The sequence below is a fragment of the Hemitrygon akajei genome, chromosome 8 (genome assembly GCF_048418815.1).
Source record: "Hemitrygon akajei chromosome 8, sHemAka1.3, whole genome shotgun sequence".
In the NCBI taxonomy this organism is placed as follows: Eukaryota; Metazoa; Chordata; class Chondrichthyes; order Myliobatiformes; family Dasyatidae; genus Hemitrygon; species Hemitrygon akajei.
Genome location: NC_133131.1, coordinates 41,871,487 through 41,895,473, shown reverse-complemented (window position 1 = coordinate 41,895,473; position 23,987 = coordinate 41,871,487). Strand labels below are relative to the sequence as shown.

General features: G+C 41.9%; 1 protein-coding gene across 2 annotated transcripts in view; it reads left to right on the top strand.

Moving 5' to 3' along the window:
* Positions 1–23,987, top strand: part of hip1 (huntingtin interacting protein 1) — a 344,258-nt gene that overhangs the window by 204,696 nt on the left and 115,575 nt on the right. For both annotated transcript variants that reach the window (XM_073053676.1, XM_073053677.1), the window contains exons 6-9: positions 549–625; positions 14,374–14,435; positions 17,495–17,635; positions 23,037–23,094. In XM_073053676.1, coding sequence (XP_072909777.1) covers positions 549–625; positions 14,374–14,435; positions 17,495–17,635; positions 23,037–23,094 — 338 coding nt within the window. The remainder of the gene's footprint in view (positions 1–548; positions 626–14,373; positions 14,436–17,494; positions 17,636–23,036; positions 23,095–23,987) is intronic.

Sequence of the window (23,987 nt, the reverse complement as noted above, 5' to 3'; positions counted from 1 at the left end):
CTTCCTCAGAATTATTTATATGATGTGCCCAAGTATTAAAGGAATGCTGTCAATCTATCATAGAACTTTGTGGTGGAGCAGCACGATGAATTCCAAATATGGTGTCTGTTGTTAATTTTAGCAGCAGCTGCTCCCAGATGTACAATATCCTTTCCTACTCCAGTGCCTTTGAACATTATTCTATAAAGAACAATAAAAACACAACTCTGTATAGTTTTGTGATTTAGAGAGGACTGAGCAAATGTTTGCAGTCAGTGCTTTCTTTCTAGAAAGAATAATTAACTATTAACCAAGCATAATTAACTATTGCAGGTTAGCTAGTGATCAAAATGCTGGAAATCAGAATTAAAAACTAAATAGCTGGAAGTATTCAGCAGGTCTGATACTATCCAAGGAGGGGACTGATGGCCTTCCATCAGAATTGAAGATTTTAGTGCGCATCTTTCCATAAATTATTTTATTTTCTTGTACTTTTGCTGAGCGTTCTCCAAATTGGAATTCTTAAGTTGTTTTTAATGTAGTTTCCCAATGTTTTTGATTCCATCTAGAATCCCAGATTTCCAGGTAATCTTCAGATGACAGACAGACAACTGGAGGAAACAGGAGAAAATGATGTAAATAACTTGTAAGTAATGTGATGAAATTTGTATAATCTAAAATCCAAATAGTTCATCTTCTATCTTTAATGAAGCAGAGTATCCCAGGTTACTTCCACAGTTATATCTGTCACATGATATGATAAAGAAAGGTGAACCATGATGTCTCCTGTTATCAATTGTGCAATTAATTCAGAATTTAGAGCTGCTCAGATACAACCAAGCTCTTCAGAAGTGCTTTCCCCCTTTGAGAAGTCCTAAAGATTTGCACATTTCTTGCAATGGAATGGAATGAAATCAAAGCAAAAATATTTTAAACTAAAGCAGTCATAAAAATATTTTATAGAAAAAAGTTATAGAATTTAAACTCTACACGGTAGGAATTTATTCTCTCTGTCTGGCTTCCTCTGCTCCTCCGCTATAAGCTGCTGAGATCTCATGAGCTTTAGCCTCATGCTATAGAATCAGCTTTAATTCACTGTCTTCAAAGGTCACCTTCCCAAACTGTCACACAATCAGGTCTAATCATTCTCCCTTCCTTTCTTACTGCACCGTTGTATGTGCACTGTTGTGTTTTCTCAAGTAAACTTTTGTTTTACGTGCAAATTTATGAATATGCTGTTCTCTACATTTGGAAACTCAGTTAGGTATCCAAGGTTTCACGGCCTTGAGAGAATATTTTGGCAATTTCATAACTAAGCAGAACAGCACATCTGATTTCAAGCCATATTTAGAGGGAAAATGCAAGCTTCTAGTTGTTCTTTTAAATTTAAATGAAATAGGAAAATGAAGCTTTTGAACATTTTGTCTGTGGATGTTCTCAGTCTTCCTACAAACGAGGGTTGAGGGTGGGCTCCTCAACCTCGCAAGGCTGAGAGCAAAATCAAAAGTCGGGACGTTGTGGTGTATGAGCTACAGGGTTTGCTGATGACTATGCACTGGTTGCCCGCTCTCTCGAAGGCTTATAGGAGATCACCAGTCGCTTTGCCAGTGCAGCCAAAAGCTTCGGACTGACAATCAGCCTAAAAAAGACGGAAGTTTTGTACCAATTGGCTCCTGGCTCAAGCTACAAAGAACCAACTGTCCTCATTGACGAACTTGTCTCAATGCTGTCAACAAGTTTTGCTACCTGAGCAGCATAATAACATCCTCAACTTCTCTGGATATAGAGATTGAGTCAAGAACCAAAAAAGCCTGCTTTGCCTTTGGTGAGCTGAAAGATCGAGTTTGGTCACAGAACATCAGGTTAGCCACCAAGTGCAAGGTGTACGGGGCCATTGTAATATCAGCCTTGCTATACGGATGTGAGACGTGGTGCCCATATCAGAGTCACTTACGCCAGCTTGACCAACTGCAGCAGCATCACCTGCGTTCTCTGATGAAGATCACCTGGCGAGACAAGGTCTCTAATACCGAGGACCTCTCTCAAGCCGGAATGCCAGCAGTTTCAACCTTGATGATGTCAGCCCAACTGTGCTGGGCAGGACATGTTGTCAGAATGCCTGATGGAAGACTGCCCAAGGACATCTTGTACGGCCAACTGTCCAGTGGTACCCAAAGACGAGGAGGCCAGTGACTACGGTACAAGGATGTTCTGCACAGGAGCCTCAAGAAAGCTGACATTGCCCCATCAACATGGGAGGATCTGGCTCAAGATCGCTCACAGTGGAGTGACGCCATCAGAAAAGGTGGGGACGCTGCTGAGAACAAGCTCAACGAGACAACAGAGGAAAGGCACAGGAAGCCCCACAATAGAGCTTCTGCCCCTGCTGCCCCTCCAGGCCTCACCTGCCAAGTATGTGGCAAGCAGTGCCTGTCAAGGATTGGCCTGTACAGCCACTGCAGGACGCACATATCAAACCCCATAACTGACTGAAAGGAACCATCATCATCCTATGGGATGGATAGCCAGAGAGAGCGTCTCAGTCATCCAGGTCGCTGTATATCAAGCAGTAGAAAATCAACTGGACTTGCTGTGTTGTCTACAAGATGTTTTGCCACTCATCTGAGAGGCTTCTTCAGTTCTGATCCATAGTGGGTCGTTTTCCAGCTTGTAAACTCTTGAGTGTTTTTTAAAGGTACAGCAATCACATGAGGATCGTTAAGTGTTGTAAAGATAATGGGAGTGTCATTAGTCTTATCTTTGCATAAATTAAAGTGTGAACTATTGTGGAGATGCCTGGGTAGAGATGTTAGGAATGCATTGTAAGTAGCTGATAGGGGGTGCTTTATCCTACCCCCTCTGTTCAGGGTTGGGTTTCCAGTTTGACAAAGATAGGTTCTTTAACCCCTCTTTCAAACCGCCTGTCCTTCCTCTCCACCCTGTCCACAATGTGCACATTTCTGCACAGATCTGTAATCGGCGAGACAAAATAACTACTTGGATGGCCCAAATTAGGAGGACAAAGACCTTGGGTCAAGATTCGGCTGTACATAGCTATAAGAGATAGAGAGGGGGATATATAACAATGGTTTGAAAAAAACCGGGTGGTGGCATGAGGTCCTGAGTTCGAATCCGGCCGGCTCCCTTGCACGCTCACCATCCGTGCCTGGGTTGAGTGTCGAGCTAACAACCCGACCTCGTAAAAAAAACCGGGAGAGGGATGGGCTTCGCCAGGTTTCAGATGCCCAAGACGCGCTGTACAATGAGCAATCACCAAAAAATGAAGCTTGTTATGACAGCGCCCTGACGGCTCCACCAGAAGTTAAGGACACGGACACACACACACACACGGACACACACACACGGACACACGGACACACACACGGACACACACACACACACACACACACACACACACACTCACACTCACACTCACACTCACACTCACACACACTCACACACACACACACACACACACACACACACACACACACACACACACACACACACACACACACACACACACACACACACACACACACACACTCACACTCACACTCACTCATTCACTCACTCCCTGCAACTCTTAATGACCCTCATGTGATTGCTATAAACAACTCAAGAGTTTATAAGCCAGAAAACTACCTACCATGGTTAAGAGATGAAAACACCTCTCGGATGAGTGGTGAAACGTCTTCTAGACAGCACAGCAAGTCCAGTTGCCTTGATTTACTGCTGCTTGAGACTGATATTTTGAACATTTTACAAAATGTGCTTTGCCTGTCATTTATACTGTTGCTTGTACTATTTTTGTAGGAACCTCGTATCTATTTTCTATCTTTATTGTATTTTTTGCTGCAGGTTTATCATGGGTAGTTAATGTGGGTTGGGGGTGTGGTAGAAGTGATGCTTTGTGTTTAGTCTGGCTAGCTTGAGTACAGCTGGAGAGTGGGCTGGCGTGATATCTTTATGTTGCCCACATAAAATTGCTTTAAATTGCTTGAATATTTGAATACATTTAAGACAAACTTTAATACACTAAGACTGTTCATTTTTCTTGTTTTGCTCATTTTAGTTTTTTTAGTTTTTCTCATTTCAAGATTGTTCTGTTAGTTTCTTAATAAAAGATCGAACGTTTTTACTCAACTTTTGAACTTTGTTATTGGATGGATAGCATTACATACAGTATCAGCCACCTCTCTTAGTATCTTAGCAGCTTTAGTTTGTTTTCAAGAGCAGAGTTTGGACCAAAAACAAAAATTCTCTTGAGAAGTTCATTAGATGTATGAAACTTCAGCAGTAACCAATAAACAGGCTGCTGTTTGTCGATTGCAGCTTAACGTTTGATATCATCATCCCCTCAGGGTTAAACACAAAGCTTCTAATCCTGGACCTTTGTTACCTCCCTCTTTAACCGGATCCATGACTTCCTCATCACGAGACCACAGTTGGTATGGATGGGTGGTTATCAACAGCGGTGCACTTCTGGTGTGCATAGCCCTCTGCTATACCTGTACAATCTCTTTGCACTCAACATCAGCAAGACCAAGGGATTGATAGTGGACCTCAGAGAGGGGATGGCAGGAGAACACACTCCAGTGTTCACTGAGGGGGTCAGTAGTGGACAGGTGAGCAGTTTAAGGTTCCTCCAAGTCAATGTCTTGGAGAATCTATCCCAGGTCCAGCATATCGATGCAATCATGAAGAAGGCTTGCCCACAGTCCTACATTGTTAGGAATCTGAGGAGATTTAATATATCTTCTGGTAAGATGGCAGTGTGTTGGATTGCAGCCACTTCACTGGGATCAACCAAAGATGTTATTGTCCTTTTTAAATGCACTTTTAATGATCACAGGACCCTGCTGTACATTAAGAACTTGCTGCACTGTAGGTCTATCCTGTCAGTGAGTTACTTTTGGTGGAGAAAGTGAAGGAGCTGGTGCGGATCGTGCTGCTGCCTGCATCAGAGAGGTGTTGACTAACAGTGAGTGATCATCTTGTGATTGCAAGACCCTGTTGGACATTGTGAATGAGGAACACTGCAAGTCTGATTCACTGATTTATTGGAGGGCAGCAGGAGTGGACAGTGGGCTTCATTTGTAGCGAGGGATAGGCCCCAAGCCGCAGTGTCGCCTGTTTATAGCTGCCCAGGAGAGAGGCGCCACAGTCAGTGTGCTGTCCTGGAGATGGTGTGGCGTGGTGTCCAAGCAGGAGGCAGTGATGCCCCTTAGTATTGGCTTGGCAGAAGACAAGCTGTATCGTGTTCAACTGCAGACTCCTGCAACATGTGTGGATTTAGAATCTTGGGCTGTTTTTTTTGCGTGTGACTATTTTAGTGATATCTTGTATCTGCTGCTTGCTATTTTATGTGTGCTTTGTAGTGCGTGTGACTGTTGGTACTATGTATTGCCTCTTGGACCTGGAGTAATGCTGTTTCATTTGTCTGTGTTCATGAGCATTCATCTATGGTTGAATGACAGTTGAGCTTGAACTAGACTCTTGCAGATTTCTCTCAATGTACAGTGGAGAGCATTCTGACAGTTTGTATCAGAAGCTGGTACGGGGGTTTCAATGCACAGATTCACAAAATGCTGTGGAGGGTTGCAGACTGAGCCAGCTCCATCAAAGGTACAGCCCTCCCCACTATCGAGGTCGTCTTCAAGGAGTAGTGCCTCAAGAAGCTGCATCTGTCGTTAAGGACCCTCACCATCCAGGACATGTTCTCTTCTCCTTAACTATCATCAAGGTGGTGGCACGGGAGTGTGAAGACCTGACTCAATGAATTGGAATCAGCCTTTTCCCCTCAGTCATCAGATTTCTGAGCAGGTCACATCTTGCTCTATTTACTTTGCATTTTCATATTAATTTTGTGTCTGCACTGTACTGCTGCCGCAACGCAGCAAATTTCACATCACTTAAGGCAGTAACGATAAACCTAATTCTGATTTTGCTTTTCTCTGAGTGCATATTTTCATTCCTCCTTTCCAACTACACCTGCCAGCACCTGTTCCACTGAACCTTGGAGTTTCTGCATCATGTATGTTTTACAAATACACCTTCAGTATGCTTCAAAGATTTGTGGAGGATAGCTTTCCATGGAATTAGTATCTTAATATTCCGTATAGCCATATACACTCTGGCCTTCTGACATCTCTAGTGAAGCTACAAAGCTTTTGTGCACATGATTTTGAGAGAGATTTTAGTGTATGCCATAGTCCTAGTTTATTTCAAATCCACAATACTGAACTTGAACTAGACTTTTGAAGATTTCTATAGATCTGCAGATAGTTAGATACTTTATTGATCCCAAAGGAAATTACAGTGCACAGTAGCATTGCAATTACACGGATATAAATATTAGAAGAGAAGATAGAATAAAAAATAAGTTACCACAAACATTCTAACAGGAGGGGGTCATCACTGCCCTGGCTATAGATTGCCTCATTATAGCGCCTAATGGCTGAGAATAAGAATGACTTCATGTAGCGCTCTTTGGAGCAGCGCAGTTGTCAGAGTGGAGATGGCTCTGACAATTAGCGTCACAGGCTGGAATGAGGGCTTCAATGCACAGATGCACAAGATACTGTTAGAAGGTTATAGACTAAGTCAGCTCTAGTTACTGGTTATCAAGGCATTCTTTATTTGCCAAGCTACTAAGAGGATCTTAGTAGATCTGAACTATCTTTTGTGCTGCAAATGATTTGTCTCAATTTTTCCCCCCATAAGGGATTCAACTCTGCAGCCCAGAAGAACTGAAACAGATGTACAACTGGGATAGGCACCCTCTTGGTTTTAAATTAATACTGATGTGAAATAGGCCTGTGATTCAGTTGCTGCAGCAGTTGATGTATAGGGGAAGCTTGATGAATTCTTGGGAATGAGGAATGTGTTTACCAGAGAGAAAGTAATTAAGTTATATTGCTTCAATCTGAAATCAAAAAGGGAAGGGACAAAACTGGCATAAATTTGAAACGACTAACCTTCAGTCTCTTAAAGCAGGTTGATGACCTGGTGGATGGTTGAAAAGTTGTTGTTAATCATTTGTTGATGCTCTTGGCATTCTGTCCCATTCAGGAGCAGGTTTATGATCACTAACATATGTCATGAAATTTGTTGTTTTGTTTCAGCAGTATGAAAAGGCGTGAAAATTATTATAGCTTACAATAAAAAATAGTGCAACAAGCATCTTTCCTTCTAAATGCAATAAGCATGTACAACAGTTCTTCTCTGTGCGACAGGAGAACATATATCATAGTCCAATAGTCTCTGCTTAATTATTTCCTTCATTATTATTAATCATTGGTAAATTAGTATTGTGTATATTATTATTCTGTACTTTATTAGTTAAATCTGCACACTGCTAAATGTGTTTTTAAATGTTGCTGCAGTAACAAATGAATTTCCCACTAGGGATCAATAAAGTATTTATTATTATTATATAACGAGGTAGTGTTCATGGGTTCACGATTCTCCCTGAATCTAGAGAATATGGACTTCAGGAGAGACCTTGGCAGTCATATAGAAGCTTAATGGAGAAGAATGAGAAAATAAATCGGGGATCAAAATAGATCAGCCTTGTCTGAGATTACTAGAAGCAGCAAATCTAAGGGCAGTTGTCTACTCCAGAATTCACTTCCATTTTGCATTTGTTATGCATTGGTGTTCTGAGATCAGTCGTAGAGGCTGAGCTCCCTAAATATGTTCATGCCAGAGTTAAGTCTTCGGAAAGCCAAAGGAAGCTGCAAAATAATGTTGATCAAGTTCAGATTTAATTATCATTCAACCATACATGAATATTGCCAAACAAAGCAGTGATCTTCTGGGGCCAAGGTGCAAAATGCGTTGCCAATAGCACACAGCACATATAGTTACTATTTTGGAAAAACATACATTCACAAGTTAAAAAAATGGCCTCAGTCCCTGAGTAGGCTTGATGGCAAGTTGTCCTGGTTCAGCTTGTTCTGCTGCTGAGTGAACACCAGAGAGCAACCCTACAACCCAGTATGGATGCCAGCACGACCACAGAGGCCCTGTTCTCTCCCACACCACCTCAATGTCTCCTCCCCTGGGCGCTTGCAACAGGCAACCCAGTGGCAAGGGCCTTGTCCTTGCCACGACCGAGGCAGCGCAGCTCCCCTGCCGTTGGTTCACTGGCGAGACCAAACTTCCGGCATTCCACATTACCAATGTCCAGCAGTGTGTTGCGATCACAATATAACACTCGCACTGTGCACCCATCCCAATGGTACACAGATCCAGGTGACAGCACAATGGCGGTACGCAGTAAGTTCAGCTCCATTGCTGTTGAGCATCAAGTCCTGCAGTACTTGATGTTGTTTGTACCCAACAGTGACTTTCAATCTCAAAAAAGAAGTACAAGATGAGCAAGTACAAACAAATTTGATAAGTGGCAGATTAAGTTGGTGTTTACGAAGCAGAGGCAGACCATTACAGGTGAAATGATATAGCGGTAATAGTCTGAATGGAAATTGTCTGAGAGCTATTTAGGATTGGTCTGACTTCAAGGTATAGTTGACAGTGCATTAAAGGCACTTGATTTATTTTAATACAGCAGCAAGAAGAAACTAATTTACCTCTCTGAGAGCATTAAGGGTTCTGTGTTTGATACTGAGATTAATAAGTACAGGAGAAAATATTATTGGAAGGATTTTGAGATGTGAGAGAAGAAACAATGTGTATTCATAATGATGTCTTGTCAAAGAAAATATAATATAGAGTTTATTTTAATCTAACTGAGAATTTGGGAAGAGAGGATAGTTGAGGGACCTTTGAAGTAATGGAAACAGTAAAGGATATGTAGGCCTTGAAAACAATTAAATATAAAATGTTTAAACCTCAGGATGAGAGAAGCTCTATTATAGAGTACATTAAGAGGTATTGTAGAAGGTTCCACTTTTGGTGGAGTAATGAAAATTACACTGGCAACAACCGAATGACAATTGCTCCTGTGTATAAGTCAATCCAAGGAGAGAATTAAAGGGAGCTTTGCCTGGACTGTAACCCACTTTCTTTACTGAAGAAGTATTGAAGGTTCTGGGAACACGTATTGAATGACACCACGGACGTTTAATGGTGCCTCACTGAGGAACTCTTTGCATGGATGAGTGAACCTCTTGCCTACCAATGTGTCTCCCTGTTGGATTTCTCAGGATTGGAAATGGGAATAGCGAAGTCTATATTGTAAATGTTAAAGGGATCTAGATGACTTTTGCTGTCAAGGAGCCAACAGCTGTTCAAATAAATTGACATTCTTTGCATTGTGTCAGGTAAAGAGTTCGGGTGTAATTCTGACCCAGGTTGTCTCAAAGGATCGTTGAGCTGTTTTGGATCCCAAGAATAGCAGTGATATTCTTCATGATGGTCATCATTTATATAACAGTAGAACTCAGTTACTAACTGTGGTTTTGATTGATGATTATTGCTTTGTGTGTGCAGAATATTACAGCATTGCCTTGTGATGCGGTACCTGTCATTTAAGCAGCAAGAGTGACTCAACTTAGGCTGCTTTTCCAATGTATTTCTTTGAACTTTGCGCAGGCTTTGCTGTGCTGTGCTGGAAATGATTTCATTTTGTAAATATTGCCGTGAACTACTCCTTTATATCATGGGCTTTCTGTGGGTCATTCTTGGTGTCCTAACACATTCAATGGTCTTGAGGTGGGTTGCAGTACCTTTCAAACAAAGCAGTAATTGTTGTCTTTATCCTTACTTGGTTATGGATTAAATGATGGGTGGTTTCTTTGGTAGGTATAAAATATGAGGGGAAGTGAGACTCAAGAAATGAGAGATTGCTCATGAGAATGAACTTTGTAAAAGGAAATGTTGCAAGTATTATTGATGGCCATAGAAGAGTGCAAATAGGTGGCCAATCCAGTCTCTGGTAATGTTAACCCCCCAAGTATGCACAAGTTTTTAGTGCTATGTATGGTTCTAACTATTATTTCATAGCTTGGAATGTTCAAGCAGTCCTGTTTCAAGGCTGAAGCATTTTTTCCACACATTTGGCCCATTGAATCTGCTGGCTGTCTGAATTGCATCAGTCCTATTAGAGAGCAATAGAGCAGTACAGCATAGAAGCAGGTCCTGACGAAGGGTCTCGGCCTGAAACGTCGACAGTGCCTCTCCTTATAGATGCTGCCTGGCCTGCTGTGTTCCACCAGCATTTTGTGTGTGTTGTTTGAATTTCCAGCATCTGCAGATTTCCTCGTGTTTGATAGAAACAGGCCCTTTGGCCCATCTGTTCCATGCTGACTTGATCATCTGTAGTCCCATCTACCTTCCGTCGTTGACGTCCGTGCACCTATCCAACCTTCTTGTAAATGTTACTATTGAACTTGCATCTACCTCTTCTGCTGTCCACTTGTTCCATCTTTTGAGTGAAGAAATTCTCCCTCAGATTCCCTTTAAATGTTTCATCTTCCACTCTAAGCCTATGACCTCGAGTTCTAGTTTCACCCAACCTGAGGGGGAAAATGCCTGCATGTATTTACCCTATCTATACCCATCGTGATTTGCATACCTCCTTTAATATTTCCCCTCATTCTCATGCTCTCCAGTCCTAACTTGTTCAACCTTTCCCTATAACTCGGGTCCTCAAGCCCCGGCAACATCCGTGTACATTTTCTCAGTCTTCTTCTGAGCTTGTCGATATCTTTCCTGTTGGTAGGTGACCAAACCTGAATGCCAACACTCTAACTCCAGCCTCAGCAACATCTTGTACAACTTCAATATCACAGCTCTTGTACTCAGTACCCTGATTTATGAAGGTCAATGTACCAAAAGCTCTTTATAATCTGATCAGAATCAGAATCAGACTTTAATCGCCAAGTACCTAATGTACATACAAGGAATTTACTTCCGGCAGATGTTGTCTCTCTGCTCACAACAATAATGATAAATATAAATGAAAATATAGATTATACATACAGGTAGTACAATCCAAGTAATAGTTAGCCGACAGTTAACCGGCAGTTAACTGTTCAGCAAGTGACCGCAGTAGGGAAAAAACTTCTCCAGTGCCTATTAGTCTTAGTCTGGAGGGATCTGAAGCGCCTACCAGACGGAAGCAGATCAAACAGTCCGTACGCAGGATGGGAGGAGTCCTTTATGATGTTCCCCGCCCTCTTCTTCAACCTGGAAGAGTACAGGTCCACAATAGAGGGCAGGGAGGCTCCAATGATGCGCTCGGCATACCTGTGAATCCACTTTCAAAGAATAATGGATCTGCATTCCCAGGTCCCTTTATTCATTCACATACCCCAGAACCCTACCCTTCCCTTTGTAAGTACTACCCTTGTTTGTCCTCCCAAAATGCAATACCTTACACTTGCCTGCTTTAAATTCCATCTGCCATTTTAAAGCCCATTTTCCAAGCTGATCAAGGTGTCTGATGAAGATTGGGAGACTGTTTCACTGAGGACCTATGCTCCGATCACCAGAAAAAGTGGGATCCATCAGTGGCCACCCATTTTAATATCATTTCCCATTCCCATTCCGATATGTCCATCCATGGCCTCCTCCACTGTTGTGATGACGCTATAATTAGGTTGGAGAAACAGCACCTTGTATTCTTTCTGTGTATCCTCCAACCCAATGGCATGAACATCGATTTTTAAACTTCCAGTAATGCCCCCCAAGCCCCCTCCTTCACCATTTCCCTCTCTCACCTTATCTCCTTGCCTACCCATCGCCCTTCCTCTGGTGCTCCTCCCCCCTTTACTTCCTTCCGTGGCCTCTGTCTCTTTCACCAACCAACTTCCCAGCTCTTTACTTCATCCTCCAGGTTTCACCTATCACCTTGTGTTTCTCTCTCCCCACCCCACCCAACTTTTTAAATCTACTCCTCAGCTTTTTTTCTCCAGCCTTACCGAAGGGTTTCAGCCCAAAACGTTGACTGTGCTCTTTCCCTAGATGCTGCCTGGCCTTCTGAATTCCTTCAGGATTTTGTGTGTGTTGTTTGGACTTACAGCATCTGCAGATTTTCTCATGTTTGTGATCAAGATCATATTTCAATCTTTGATACCCGTTCTCGTTATCCACTTGACTCCAATCTTGGAATCATCTGCAAATTTACTGACCTAGTCTACTACATTATCATCTAAGTCATTAGTATAGATGATGGTTAACTACAGACCCAGCACCAATCCCTGTGGTACACTGCTAGTCACCGGCCTCCAATCAGAGAGGCAACTATCTACTTCCACTCTGACTTATCCCACTAAGCCAGTTTTTGATTCAATTGGCAACTTCATCCATTCCTCCACCTAGTTACCTATAACTTCTTAAATATACATATTAACCATCTCCCTGCTCCACCGTGATTATCCCATCAGCCACTTACATGCAAAGTAATTTACAGCAGGCTCAACCAGCACTGCCTTTAAGCCATGGGAGGAAATGGGAGCACACAGGGTTCAGCTACACAGTCACAGGGAGAACAAGCAAACTCCACTCTGATACCATTGGAGGTTCGAATGAAACGTGGGTCATTGGAGCTCAGAGTCATCACTGCTGTCTGGTTCAAAAGAAAACACAATTCACTGTCATTTCACCTTGCAGTCAGTGGGGGAAAAATACTATTAAAATAAGCTTAGCTGATGTTATTTGACACAAAATGATGGCCTAATCTTTATTTGCCAGTACATTATCATGGCACCAGTGCAGTTTTGACTCTAAGGTGAAGGTACAGACTTGCAATAGGTCTGTACCTGCACCTGATTAGAGTCAAAATAGATTCTGTTCCAACATTTCAAAGAGTACTTCTTTGGCAAAGGATTTGGCAGAATTGGACTTGTGTAGCACTTGTGAGGAGGATGCATTTGCAGATGTATTAGAGGTCAGCTTTAGGATAAAGCATATTTTGAATGGAGTTTGTGTTAATTGAACATTAAGCACGAGCGTTGGAGAGTGACAGTAGTATTCATGCATTCATTATGTGCAGTGTCGTATGATGTAGGTGATCGTGGTCTTGTCAATGACCATGATTGTTCTTGGCAATTTTTCCACAGAAGTGGTTTGCCATTGCTGCCTTCTGGGCAGTGTCTTTACAAGATGGGTGATCCAGGCCACGGTAAATACTCTTCAGAAAATGTCTGCCTGGCGTCAGGACTTGTGATGTGCACCAGCTGCTCATACGACCATTCAAACTTACAAAATGAGCAAAAATAGTGAAAAGAAAACGGCCAATGTTTGGAAAAAGAAATTTATCGGAAAACAGAATAATAGCTCCATGTTTGGTCCAGTGTGAACCTCTGGCAGTCCTGATATCTCTCTCTCCTACTCAGTGATGAGCACCAGGACGTACCATCTTTAACTACCACAAAGTTAGCTTAAGACTACACATGAGTTAGAATATGATCCTCCCCAATAGTTACAATCGTGTTACACAATATACAGAAGTATCTACCTGAAGTACAATATACAAGCAATATATAGACATTACCACATCCCCACTGTTAAAGAAATCGAATATTCCACCGTGTATGTTGGGAAAGGCATCAGAAAGCTAACTAAGCACATCAGCCCTTAGGAGGATAAACAGCGCAGACTCAGTACAACGACAGCAGAATGACAAGGGTGGGGGGGGGGGGGATGTGTGTGTGTGTGTGTGTGTGTGTGGCATTTACTGAGCACTCTGTCACAAGTGGTCTTCACATACAATCGGCTAAGATCTTTTTACCTATTGCAGAAACAAGTTTGAGTGGCCAAGTAATTTATCCATTGTAGCATCTTTTGCGTTTTCTTTGTAAGTAGTGCTGTTGTACAACTCAGCTAAGACTACTGACACTAAAATTGATTAGTTCATTGATCCACACAGAATCCTTTCGGTCCTGCTTGACTTTTCAATGATCATTGGACCTATTATGCGTCTGTTCTTTTTTGTAGCTGCTGCTTTCTCATCTCAACTCGATACCTGCTGGATTGTAGAAACCAATTTTCTATAACTAATATATTTAAAATAGTTAATTAAATTATTTCTTATGAATTAATATTGTCTTAACACTACATCTCCCACAGTTGTTTCATCCTTTGTATTTAAAGTTTGATTGAGATAGTTTATCTCAGGTCATCATTTATAAGGTTCCATGCACACAGCAACTAAGCCAGTTCTTGTTAAATGTGACCTACGAGGGAAATGAGATCTGCAAGTTTCTTAATTGTTTTTGGAATATGGTATCACCCAAATAACCCTCACATTGCAAGATATGCTCCGTTCTCCCCTGATGCATTGCCCAAGAGTGGGAGTTGGCCTAGCTTCATTCCCTGAACATATTTCTGATACTTCCTTTACAGAAGGGTGGCGAGTAGTGTGCCCCCTAAGGATCTATGTATATAAAGCTATTACTAAAGGGTATCTTTTCTGTTTCTAATCAGTTTTCAGTTGACGGTGGAAATGTTCGATTATCTCGAGTGTGAGCTCAATCTTTTTCAAGCAGGTAAGTTGGGATTTGACGTTACTTATAAGCAGAATGAAATACTGGTTTTCTTTTCAATTTCAAAGTTATTTTAACTGTTTCATTGTGACTCTCCACCTTTGGTAAGTTGATAATCATGTACAGAGAGTGATAAACTGTGAAAGCATTAAAGGATGCAGATAGTTAGGTGGTTTTGCTGGTTGGTTTGCTGCTGGGAGCTTTGAGGCTTGTCTTCTGTATTAGAAATAATGAGAATGCAGGAGGTCTGATTAGTAAGCTTGCTATGATGCAAAACTTGATGCATTTGCAGAGCAAAGGAAGTTGTAAGTGAGACATGTAAGTGAAAGTGACTGTGGGTTGATCAGTGAGTGCTCTGCACCCACTCCCTTCCACACCTCCCAACTCACATGTACTAGAATGTACTAACTCCTTGTAGACGTTACTGGAATTGAACTCCAAACTCCGCCTCAAGCTGAAATAGCTTCATGTTAACGGCTACTGGACCGTGGTGCTGTAACTAATGTTTTTTTAATAGATAAAAAGTTCAAAATTAATTTATTATTCAAGTATGTAAATATCACCGTATTGCTACCTTGGGATTCATTTTCTTGCAGGCATTCACAGTAGAACAGAGAAATACAGTAAATCGATGAAAGAAATCAGGAGGACTAAAAGAAGGCATGAGGTTGCCCTAGCACGCAAGGTGAAGGTGAATCCCAAGGACTTATATGGATGAGTTAAGAGCAAAAGGATTGCAAGGGACAAAGTTGGTCCTCTGGGAGATCAGAATGGTAGTCCACGTGTGGAGCCAAAAGAGATGAGGAAGATCTAAAATGGATTTTCTGAATCTGTATTTACTTGGAAGACGGGTACAGTGTCTGCAGAAGTGAGGCAAAGCAGCAGCAAATTTACGGGCCCTATACAGATGACAGAGGAGGAGGTGTTTGCTATCAAGGCTAATTAGGTTATATAAATCCCCCAGGGCCTGACAAGGTGTTCTCCCAGACCCTGTGGGAAGCTAGTGGCAGAAATTGTCGGAGCCCTAGCAGAGGTATTTGAATCGTCCTTAGCAAGTGAGTTACTGAAGGATTGAAGGATAGCTAATTCCACTGTTTAAGAAAGGCACTAAAAATAGATCAGGAAATTATAGGCCAGTGAGTCTGACATCAGTAGTGGAAAAGTTATTGGAAAGTATTCTAAGGGACTGGATATATGAGTATTTCTATAGAGTTGGACTGATTAAGGATAGTCAGCATGTCTTTTTGAGTGGTAAGTCATGTCTAACCAATCTCATAGAGTTTTTCAAGGAAGTTGCCGGGAAAGTTGATGAAGACAAAGCAGAGGATGTTATTTACATGGACTTTAGCAAGGCCTTTGACAAGGTCTCGTATGGGAGGTTGGTCAAGAAGGTTCATTTGCTTGGCATTCGAGATGAGGTAGTAAATTGGAATAGACATTGGCTTTGTGGGAGAAGCCAGATAGCGTTATTAGATGGTTACCTTTGAGTAGTAGAGTGCCACAGGAATCATTGCTGGGTCTGTTGTTGTTTGTTATAAATAATATGGTTAACTGGATCAACAAATTTGCAGATGGCACCAAAATTGTGGGGTCTAGTGGATAGCAAGGAAGACTATCAGAGCTTGCACTGGGATCTAGATCGGCTGGAAAAATTGGCTGGAAAATGACAGATAGACTTTAATGCAAACAAGCGTGAGGTGTTGCTCTTGGGTAGGACCAACCAGGGTAGGTCGCACACAGTGATGGTAGGGCACTGAGGAGTGCAGTAGAACAAAGAGATCTGGGAATACAGATCCATAATTCATTGAAAGCGGCAGCACAGGTAGATAGGGTCGTGAAGAAAGCTTCTGGCACATCAGTGGTCATAAATCAAAGAATTGAGCACAGGACATGGGATCTCATTGAATTTGTATGAGAAGTTGGTGAGGCCCAATTTGGAGTATTGTGTTCAGTTTTGGTCACCTACGTACAGGAAAGATGTAAATGAGGTCGAAGCAACAGAAAAAAATTTACAAGGATGTTGCTGGGGACTAGAGGATCTGAGTTATAAGGAAAGATGAAATAGGTTTGGATTTTATTCCTAAGAACTTAGAAGATTGAGGGGAAATTTGATTGAGGTATATAAAATTATGAGGGGTACAGGTAGGGTAAATGCAAGCAGGGCTTTTCCTCTAAGGTTGGGTAGGACTACAACTAGAGGTCATGGGTTAACGGTGAAGGGTGAAATGTTTAAAGAGAACAAGAGGGACTGTCAGTGCAAGTGGTACATTTGAGCTCGATTTCAACTGTGAAGAGAAGTTTGGATGGGTACATGGATAGTAGGGGTCAGGGCGCGGATTGATGCAGTTTGGTTTCGTGTTGGTGTGGACTGGACAGGCCAAAGGGCCTGTTTCTGTGCAGTTTATTTTAATAACTCTGACTCTTAAAACTACATAAAGACTGACAAACAACCGATGTGCAAAAGATAAACCAAATAATAAAATGATTGAATAAGTAAATAAATAATGCCAAGAACGTGAGTTGTAAAGTCCTTGAATATGAGTCCATAGGTAGTGGAATTAGTTCAGAGTTGAGGTGAGTGAAGTTATCCACACTGGTTTAGGAGCTTGTTGGTTGAAGGGTAGTAACTGTTCCCAAACCTGGTGGTGTGGGACCTGAGGTTCCTGTATCTCGGGCAGCAGCGAGAAGAGAGCATGGCCTGGATGGATGAATGATGGGTGTTGCTTTCTTGCACAAGATGGCACAATCTCTGCCTTATCCATTTCTTGTGATCAAGCAATGTGCTCCAGTGATCATCATGATCTGGTTTGACCCTCCGTGATACTTTGCTTCTTCTCTCTCAATGGAGATTGCAAATCTCTTCTGATTAAATTATCTTTTGGAGACATATGTAATGTATTTTATGGATAACTACAGTATGTGAGTTTTGTAAGAGTAAATTATTTTACAGGATGTTTCAGGAGTTGAGCAGTAGTGATAGATTTACTGAATAGGCTTTATGTCTCATTCAGAGTTGCTTTATTACTTCTATTTGGTGATACTGTTTCCCTTTCACTTTGCAGTCTTTAGTTCTCTGGACATGTCAAGATCAGTGTCTGTAACAGCAGCTGGCCAGTGTCGATTGGCACCTCTAATTCAGGTTATTCTTGACAGCAGCCACCTCTACGATTATACAGTTAAACTTCTCTTCAAGTTACATTCTTGTAAGTACAAATGCATCATTTGCCTAGCATCATGGGTGTTCTGTGCAAAGTAATACTGCACATAAACTGTGGCTCAGTGTCATATGATTAGTCAGTAGTTTGACAGCAGGTTTAGAATGGGTTTGAAAAAACTGTAAAATTAGACTTCTGTTGCTAACTCAATTTTGTGGCCTTGAGGAATCCCAGTAACATTGAAAGCATGAAGAATTTGCCAAAGTTCTTCACTGCCTGAGATTGGTGGAAGGTGGTTTTGACTATTGGAGGTCAGTCATCTCTGCCCTGGGTGTAAGTAGTGTCATAACTAGGGACCTTTGATCACACAGTGTTCAATTCTATTAGCAATTCTTCAGATAGAGGAACAAAGACCGTGGCGACATGGAGTTTGGGAGTGATGAGTAGCCTGTCACATTTACCAGGATCGTACTTGAGTGGAAAGAACAGGCCCATTCCTTGGATATTTAGCAACATGAACTTAGTGGTCACTACTGTCCAGAAACTCAACTAAGTTATCTAGAGAAGCATAATAACTGACGTTCAGAGCCTGGTATTTTGGTAATTAAGTGACTTGCATTGTAAATACATCAAGCATTTCTGTCCAGTGATGAACTATCCCAGTTTCTTGGATGAATGTTTTCCTCATGTTTAACACTATCAGGACAAAACACTCCACTTGATTGTTAATCCATCCACCATTTTTAGACTTAATGGGATAACCAATTAGCTTTAATGCACTTCATTTGCCTCATCTTTCTATTTTTGGGGCTTTTTTTCCCCCTCTGTCGATTGGGTCTCTGTGGATATCAAATATTTCTCTTTGAGGAGAATTGGTAAGTAAGGTCATGATTGATATGCAGCTTTTCTTTTTAAAGGACTATCTAAATGATTGACTGGACTTTGGGGTCCTTTGTCCAAGTTCTAAGATAATAACCGCGGTTCTAAACCATGGTTTAGTCATAGCCAGCCTGCCCACTGCCATTAAAACTGTTCCATGATGCCTTTGCCTAATTTACTCTGATACAACAATGCCACTAACTGCAGGTCACAGCAAGCATTGCATTTGAAAAACACTGACTTATAGTCATAAAGGTACCATCAAAGTGTACACACAAAATGCTGGTGGAACACAGCAGGCCAGGCAGCATCTATAAGGAGAAGCAAAATGATAGGAGAAGACCGGAGGGGGTGGGATGAAGCTGAGAGCTGGAAAGGTGATTGGCGAAAGTGATACAGAGCTGGAGAAGGGAAAGGATCATGGGACGGCAGGCCTCGGGAGAAAGAAAGGGGGAGGGGGAGCACCAGAGGGAGATGGAGAGAAGGCAAACAACTAAATATGTCAGGGATGGGGTAAGAAGGGGAGGAGGGGCATTAACAGAAGTTAGAGAAGTTCATGCCATCAGGTTGGAGGCTACCCAGCCGGTATATAAGGTGTTGTTCCTCCAACCTGAGTTTGGATTCATTTTGACAGTAGACGAGGCCATGGAATTAAAATTAAAATTAAATTTTAAATTTTAAATTTTTAAATTTTAAAATTAAAATGTGTGGCCACTGGGAGATCCTGCTTTCTCTGGCGGACCGAGCGTAGGTGTTCAGCGAAACGGTCTCCCAGTCTGCGTCAGGTCTCACCAATATATAAAAGGCCACCAAAGTGGCTAGTTTGGATGAAAAAAAAATCTGAATAATGAAATTAACCAAGGACGCCAGGGTCTGCGAGGTACTCAAGCTGGGGTTGAAATGGAGAGTCTGATCTGGTACTGTAGGAAGGATTGGATGTCAGAGAAAAAACTTGAGAAATTATTTTGATTGGAAGGCTTAGATAAAGTGGATGTGCAGAGGATAATTCCAGTGGTGGGATAATCAAGGACCAGAGAGCGCAGACTCAGAATAGAATGACATTCCTTTAGAACAGAGATGAGGTTGAATTTCTTTTGCCATTGGGTGGTGAATCTGTGGAACTCATTGCCTTGGACGGCTGAGGTGATCAAGTCATTGGGTTTATTTAAAGCAGAGGTTGATAGGTTCTTGATTAGTAAGGGCATCAAAGGTTATGGGGGGAGGGCAGGAGAATGAGGTTGAGAGGGAAAATAAATTAACTATGATCAAATGGTAGAGCTGACTTGATGGGTGAATGGCCTAATTCCGCTCCTGTGCCTTGTGGTTTTATCAGTGGTTTTAATGATTAGAGCAAATGCTATATTTGAAGTTTTTGAATAATGTTTCTGAGTACACAAGGAGGAGGCTGGGTAAGTCAGTCTGCAGATGTCATAAAGGTTAGCGGTGTTGTGGATAGTGTAGAACATTGTTGTAGGTTACATCGGGACATTGACAGGATGCAGAGCTGGGCAGAGAAGTGGTAGATGGAGTTTAATCCAGAGATATCTGAAGCAATTCACATTGGGAGGTCAGACTTGAAGGCAGAATACAAGGTAAATAATAAGGTTCTTAACAATGTGGAGGAACAGAGGGATCTTCTTCACGTCCATGGATCCTGTAAATTTGCAGTGCAAGTTGTTAGGGTGGTTAAGAAGGTAAATAGTACATTGGCCTTCATAGTTGAGATTGAGTTCAAAAGCTGCGAGATAATGTTTGATGGCCAGCAATGTTGACGTGGGATGAATCGCATCCATGATCAGATGTTGGGCTGCCAGAACAGTGAGGATGAGTGATAGTTGCCTCCTCAGGTTAGTGAGTCCTTGGTGGGTTCCAGAATCGGAGTTCCATGCGGGCAGAAGGCATGAGGGCTGGTGGCCCCCTCGGTGTGCAAGACAGTGATACAGGAGTTTGGGGATTAGTGTTTGGGGTCCTGGTCATTAGAGAGTCTGGAGTTCGAGTCCTAGAATTTGAGCTCCTCATTTGTCATCATTGGCAAGTCCTGAAGATCAAATCTTGAAGTTGGAGCAGATGTCCAATATTCAAAGCTAAATGACTGGAGTTGTGGGCCTGCAAATCTGTGAGTCCACTGGGGAAGTCATAGGCACAATGTCTGCAAATCCCGGAGTCCTCTGGAGGTTGGCGACGGCCTATCCTTGGGTTGGAGGACTAAGTGTGTGCTGCTGTTGTGTTGCTGTTGTTCTGTCATGCATTGTTGGCGCCAGAATGTCTGGTGACATTTGCTGCCCACTGCACACTCTTAGGTTGTGTTGGTCGATAACGCAAAGGACGCATTTCACTCTATGGTTTGATGTAAATCTCAAAAATAAATGAATCAGAATATGAATTAACCTCGTGTGTTCTTGTATCCGTGTAACATGCACAGAATGCTAGAGGAAGTCAGCAGGTCATGGCATGGAATAAACAGCTGATTTTTCCATATGAGACCCTTCATCAGCCCTGATGAGGGCTCTCAGCCCAAAACATCGGCGGTTTATTCCTCTCCATTGATTCTGCCTGACCTGAGATGATTCCGCAGCATTTTGGCTGTGTACTTTGGATTTCCAGCAGCTGTCAAATCTCTTGTGTTTATTGTTGTATCCCCAGTACAAATCCTGAATAAAATCCAGGGCTCTGCTTTAACAGCTGTATTTTTAGTGAGCATATACAGTGGCATGCAAAAGTTTGGGCACCCCTGGTCAAAATTTCTGTTATTGTGAATAACTAAGTGAGTAAAAGATGACCTGATTTCCAAAAGGCATAAAGTTAAAGATGACACATTTCTTTAATATTTTAGCAAGATTACTTTTTAATTTCCATCTTTTACAGTTTCAAAATAACAAAAAAGGAAAAGGGCCTAAAGCAAAAGTTTGGGCACCCTGCATGGTCAGTTCTTAGTAACACCCCGTTTGGCAAGTATCACACCTTGTAAACGCTTTCTGTAGCCAGCCAACAGTTTTTCAATTCTTGTTTGGGGGATTTTCGCCCATTCTTCCTTGCAGAAGGCTTCTAGTTCTGTGAGATTCTTGGGCCGTCGTGCATGCACTGCTCTTTTGAGGTCTATTCACAGATTTTCTATGAGGTGTAGGTCAGGGGACTGTGAGGCCCATGGCAAAACCTTCAGCTTGTGCCTCTTGAGGTAGTCCATTGTGGATTTTGAGGTGTATTTAGGGTCATTATCCTGTTGTAGAAGCCATCCTCTTTTCATCTTCAGCTTTTTTACAGATGAGAATTTGCTGGTATTTAATTGAATTCATTCTTCCCTCTACCAGAGAAATGTTCCCTGTGCCACTGGCTGCAACACAAGCCCAAAGCATGATCGATTCACTCCAGTGCGTAACAGTTGGAGAGGTGTTCTTTTCATGAAATTCTGCACCCTTTTTTCTCTAAACATGCCTTTGCTCATTGCAGCCAAAAAGTTCTATTTTAACTTCGTCAATCCAGGGGACTTGTTTCCAAAATGCATTAGGCTTGGTTAGATGATCCTTTGCAAACTTCTGACGCTGAGTTTTGTGGTGAGGACGCAGGAAAGGTTTTCTTCTGATGACTCTTCCATGAAGGTCATATTTGTGCAGGTGTCGCTGCGCAGTAGAACTGTGCACTGTTCAGAGTCCAAAGTCTGTTAAATCTTCCTGAAGGTCTTTTGCAGTCAAATGGGGGTTTTGATTTGCCTTTCTAGCAATCCTACGAGCAGTTCTCTCGGAAAGTTTTCTTAGTCTTCCAGACCTCAATTTGACCTCCACCGTTCCTGTTAACTGCCATTTCTTAATGACATTACGAACTGTAGAAACGGCTACCTGAAAACGCTTTGTTATCTTCTTATAGCCTTCTCCTGCTTTGTAGGCATCATTTATTCTAATTTTCAGAGTGCTAGGCAGCTGCTTGGAGGAGCCCATGGCTGCTGATTGTTGGGACAAGGTTTGAGGAGTCAGGGTATTTATAAAGCTTTGAAATTTGCATCACCTGGCCTTTCCTAATGATGACTGTGAACAAGCTAGTTAAGGTCTGAGATCTTGGTAAAAGTTATCTGAGAGCTCAAATCTCTTGGGATGCCCAAACCTTTGCATGGTGCTCTTTTCCTTTTTTTCACTCTAAAATTGTATAAATAAAAAATAATACACTAATCTCGCTTAAAAGTTTGAAAAGAATGTTTCATCTTTAACTTTATGACTTTTGGAGATCAGTTCATCTTCTACTCACTTAACTATTCACTGTAGCAGAAATTTTGACCAGGGGTGCCCAAACTTTTGCATGCCGCTGTATTTCTTGTACTGATGATTTGAAGTGAGACTCCAGTAAACTTATTCTGGTTCTTAAAACTGCAAATAAAATCATAATAGAAAAGGCTCGGGTATGGGGCATCATCTGATTCCCAGCAATGCTTTAGGAGTGTCCCCTGGGATTTTGAAACTCTACCAAAGCAGTGAAAACTATTCCTTAATGTTTTAAAATTTTATGTAACTAACTAAATTGGCCATGTATTTGCCTTCTGGGTGGAATGCTTTATCGGTTCTAAAACTTCATTTACCTGCAGGTCTTCCCGCTGACACATTGCAAGGTCATAGAGATCGGTTTCATGAACAGTTTAAAAAGTAAGTAGTAGCTGAAAATTCAGAATACATTTATTATCAAAATATGTATATGTTGCCATATGCTAACGTGAGATTCATTTTCTTGTGGGCATTTACAGTAAGTACTATAAAACAGAATAGAATCAATGAAAAAAATGCACACAAACAATGTGCAAAAGACAATAAACCGCCCAAATACAAAAAAGAAACATTATAATAAATAAGCAATAAATACCAAGTGCATCAATAGGTTTCGATAGGTACATTTAATGTCAGAGAAATGCATACAATATACATCCTGAAATTCTTTTATTTTTCCGCAAACATCCACAAAAACAGAGGAGTGTCCTAAAGAATGAATGACAGATAACTGTTAGAACCCCAAAGCACCTCTCAGCTCCCCCCTCCCATGCATAAGCGACAGCGAGCAACAATCCCCTTCCTCCCACCAGCAAAAAAGCATCGGTGTCCTCCACCGAGCACTCGAAGTGTGCAGCAAAGCATCAGTAAAGACACAGACTTTCAGTACCCCAAAAACTACTCGTTCACCCGATAATTCGACATACCACAGGCTCTCTCTCTCTCTCCCTAATAAGGGAAAAAGAGGTGTCCCTGTTTAACAGCGTGAGGGGAGACATACCAAAACAACTCGCCATTTTATTGTATTAAAAGTTTGTTGCGTCGCTTCTTCCGAGCTCTGTGTCCAAAGAATTCAGGTCTCTGGGCGCACAGCCAGCAGCCAGCTCGTTTCTTTTGATCTTCCGTCTCCCACGACGCACCGGGCAGCAGCACTGCCTTGAGTCTGCCTGTCTCCACAGCCACAAAAAACTGGCACTTTGAAGGTGCGCTAGTCTTCTAGGCCTCAGCCTTGGCATATTGAATAACGACTGGTGGTGAGACCCCGAGAGCGGGTC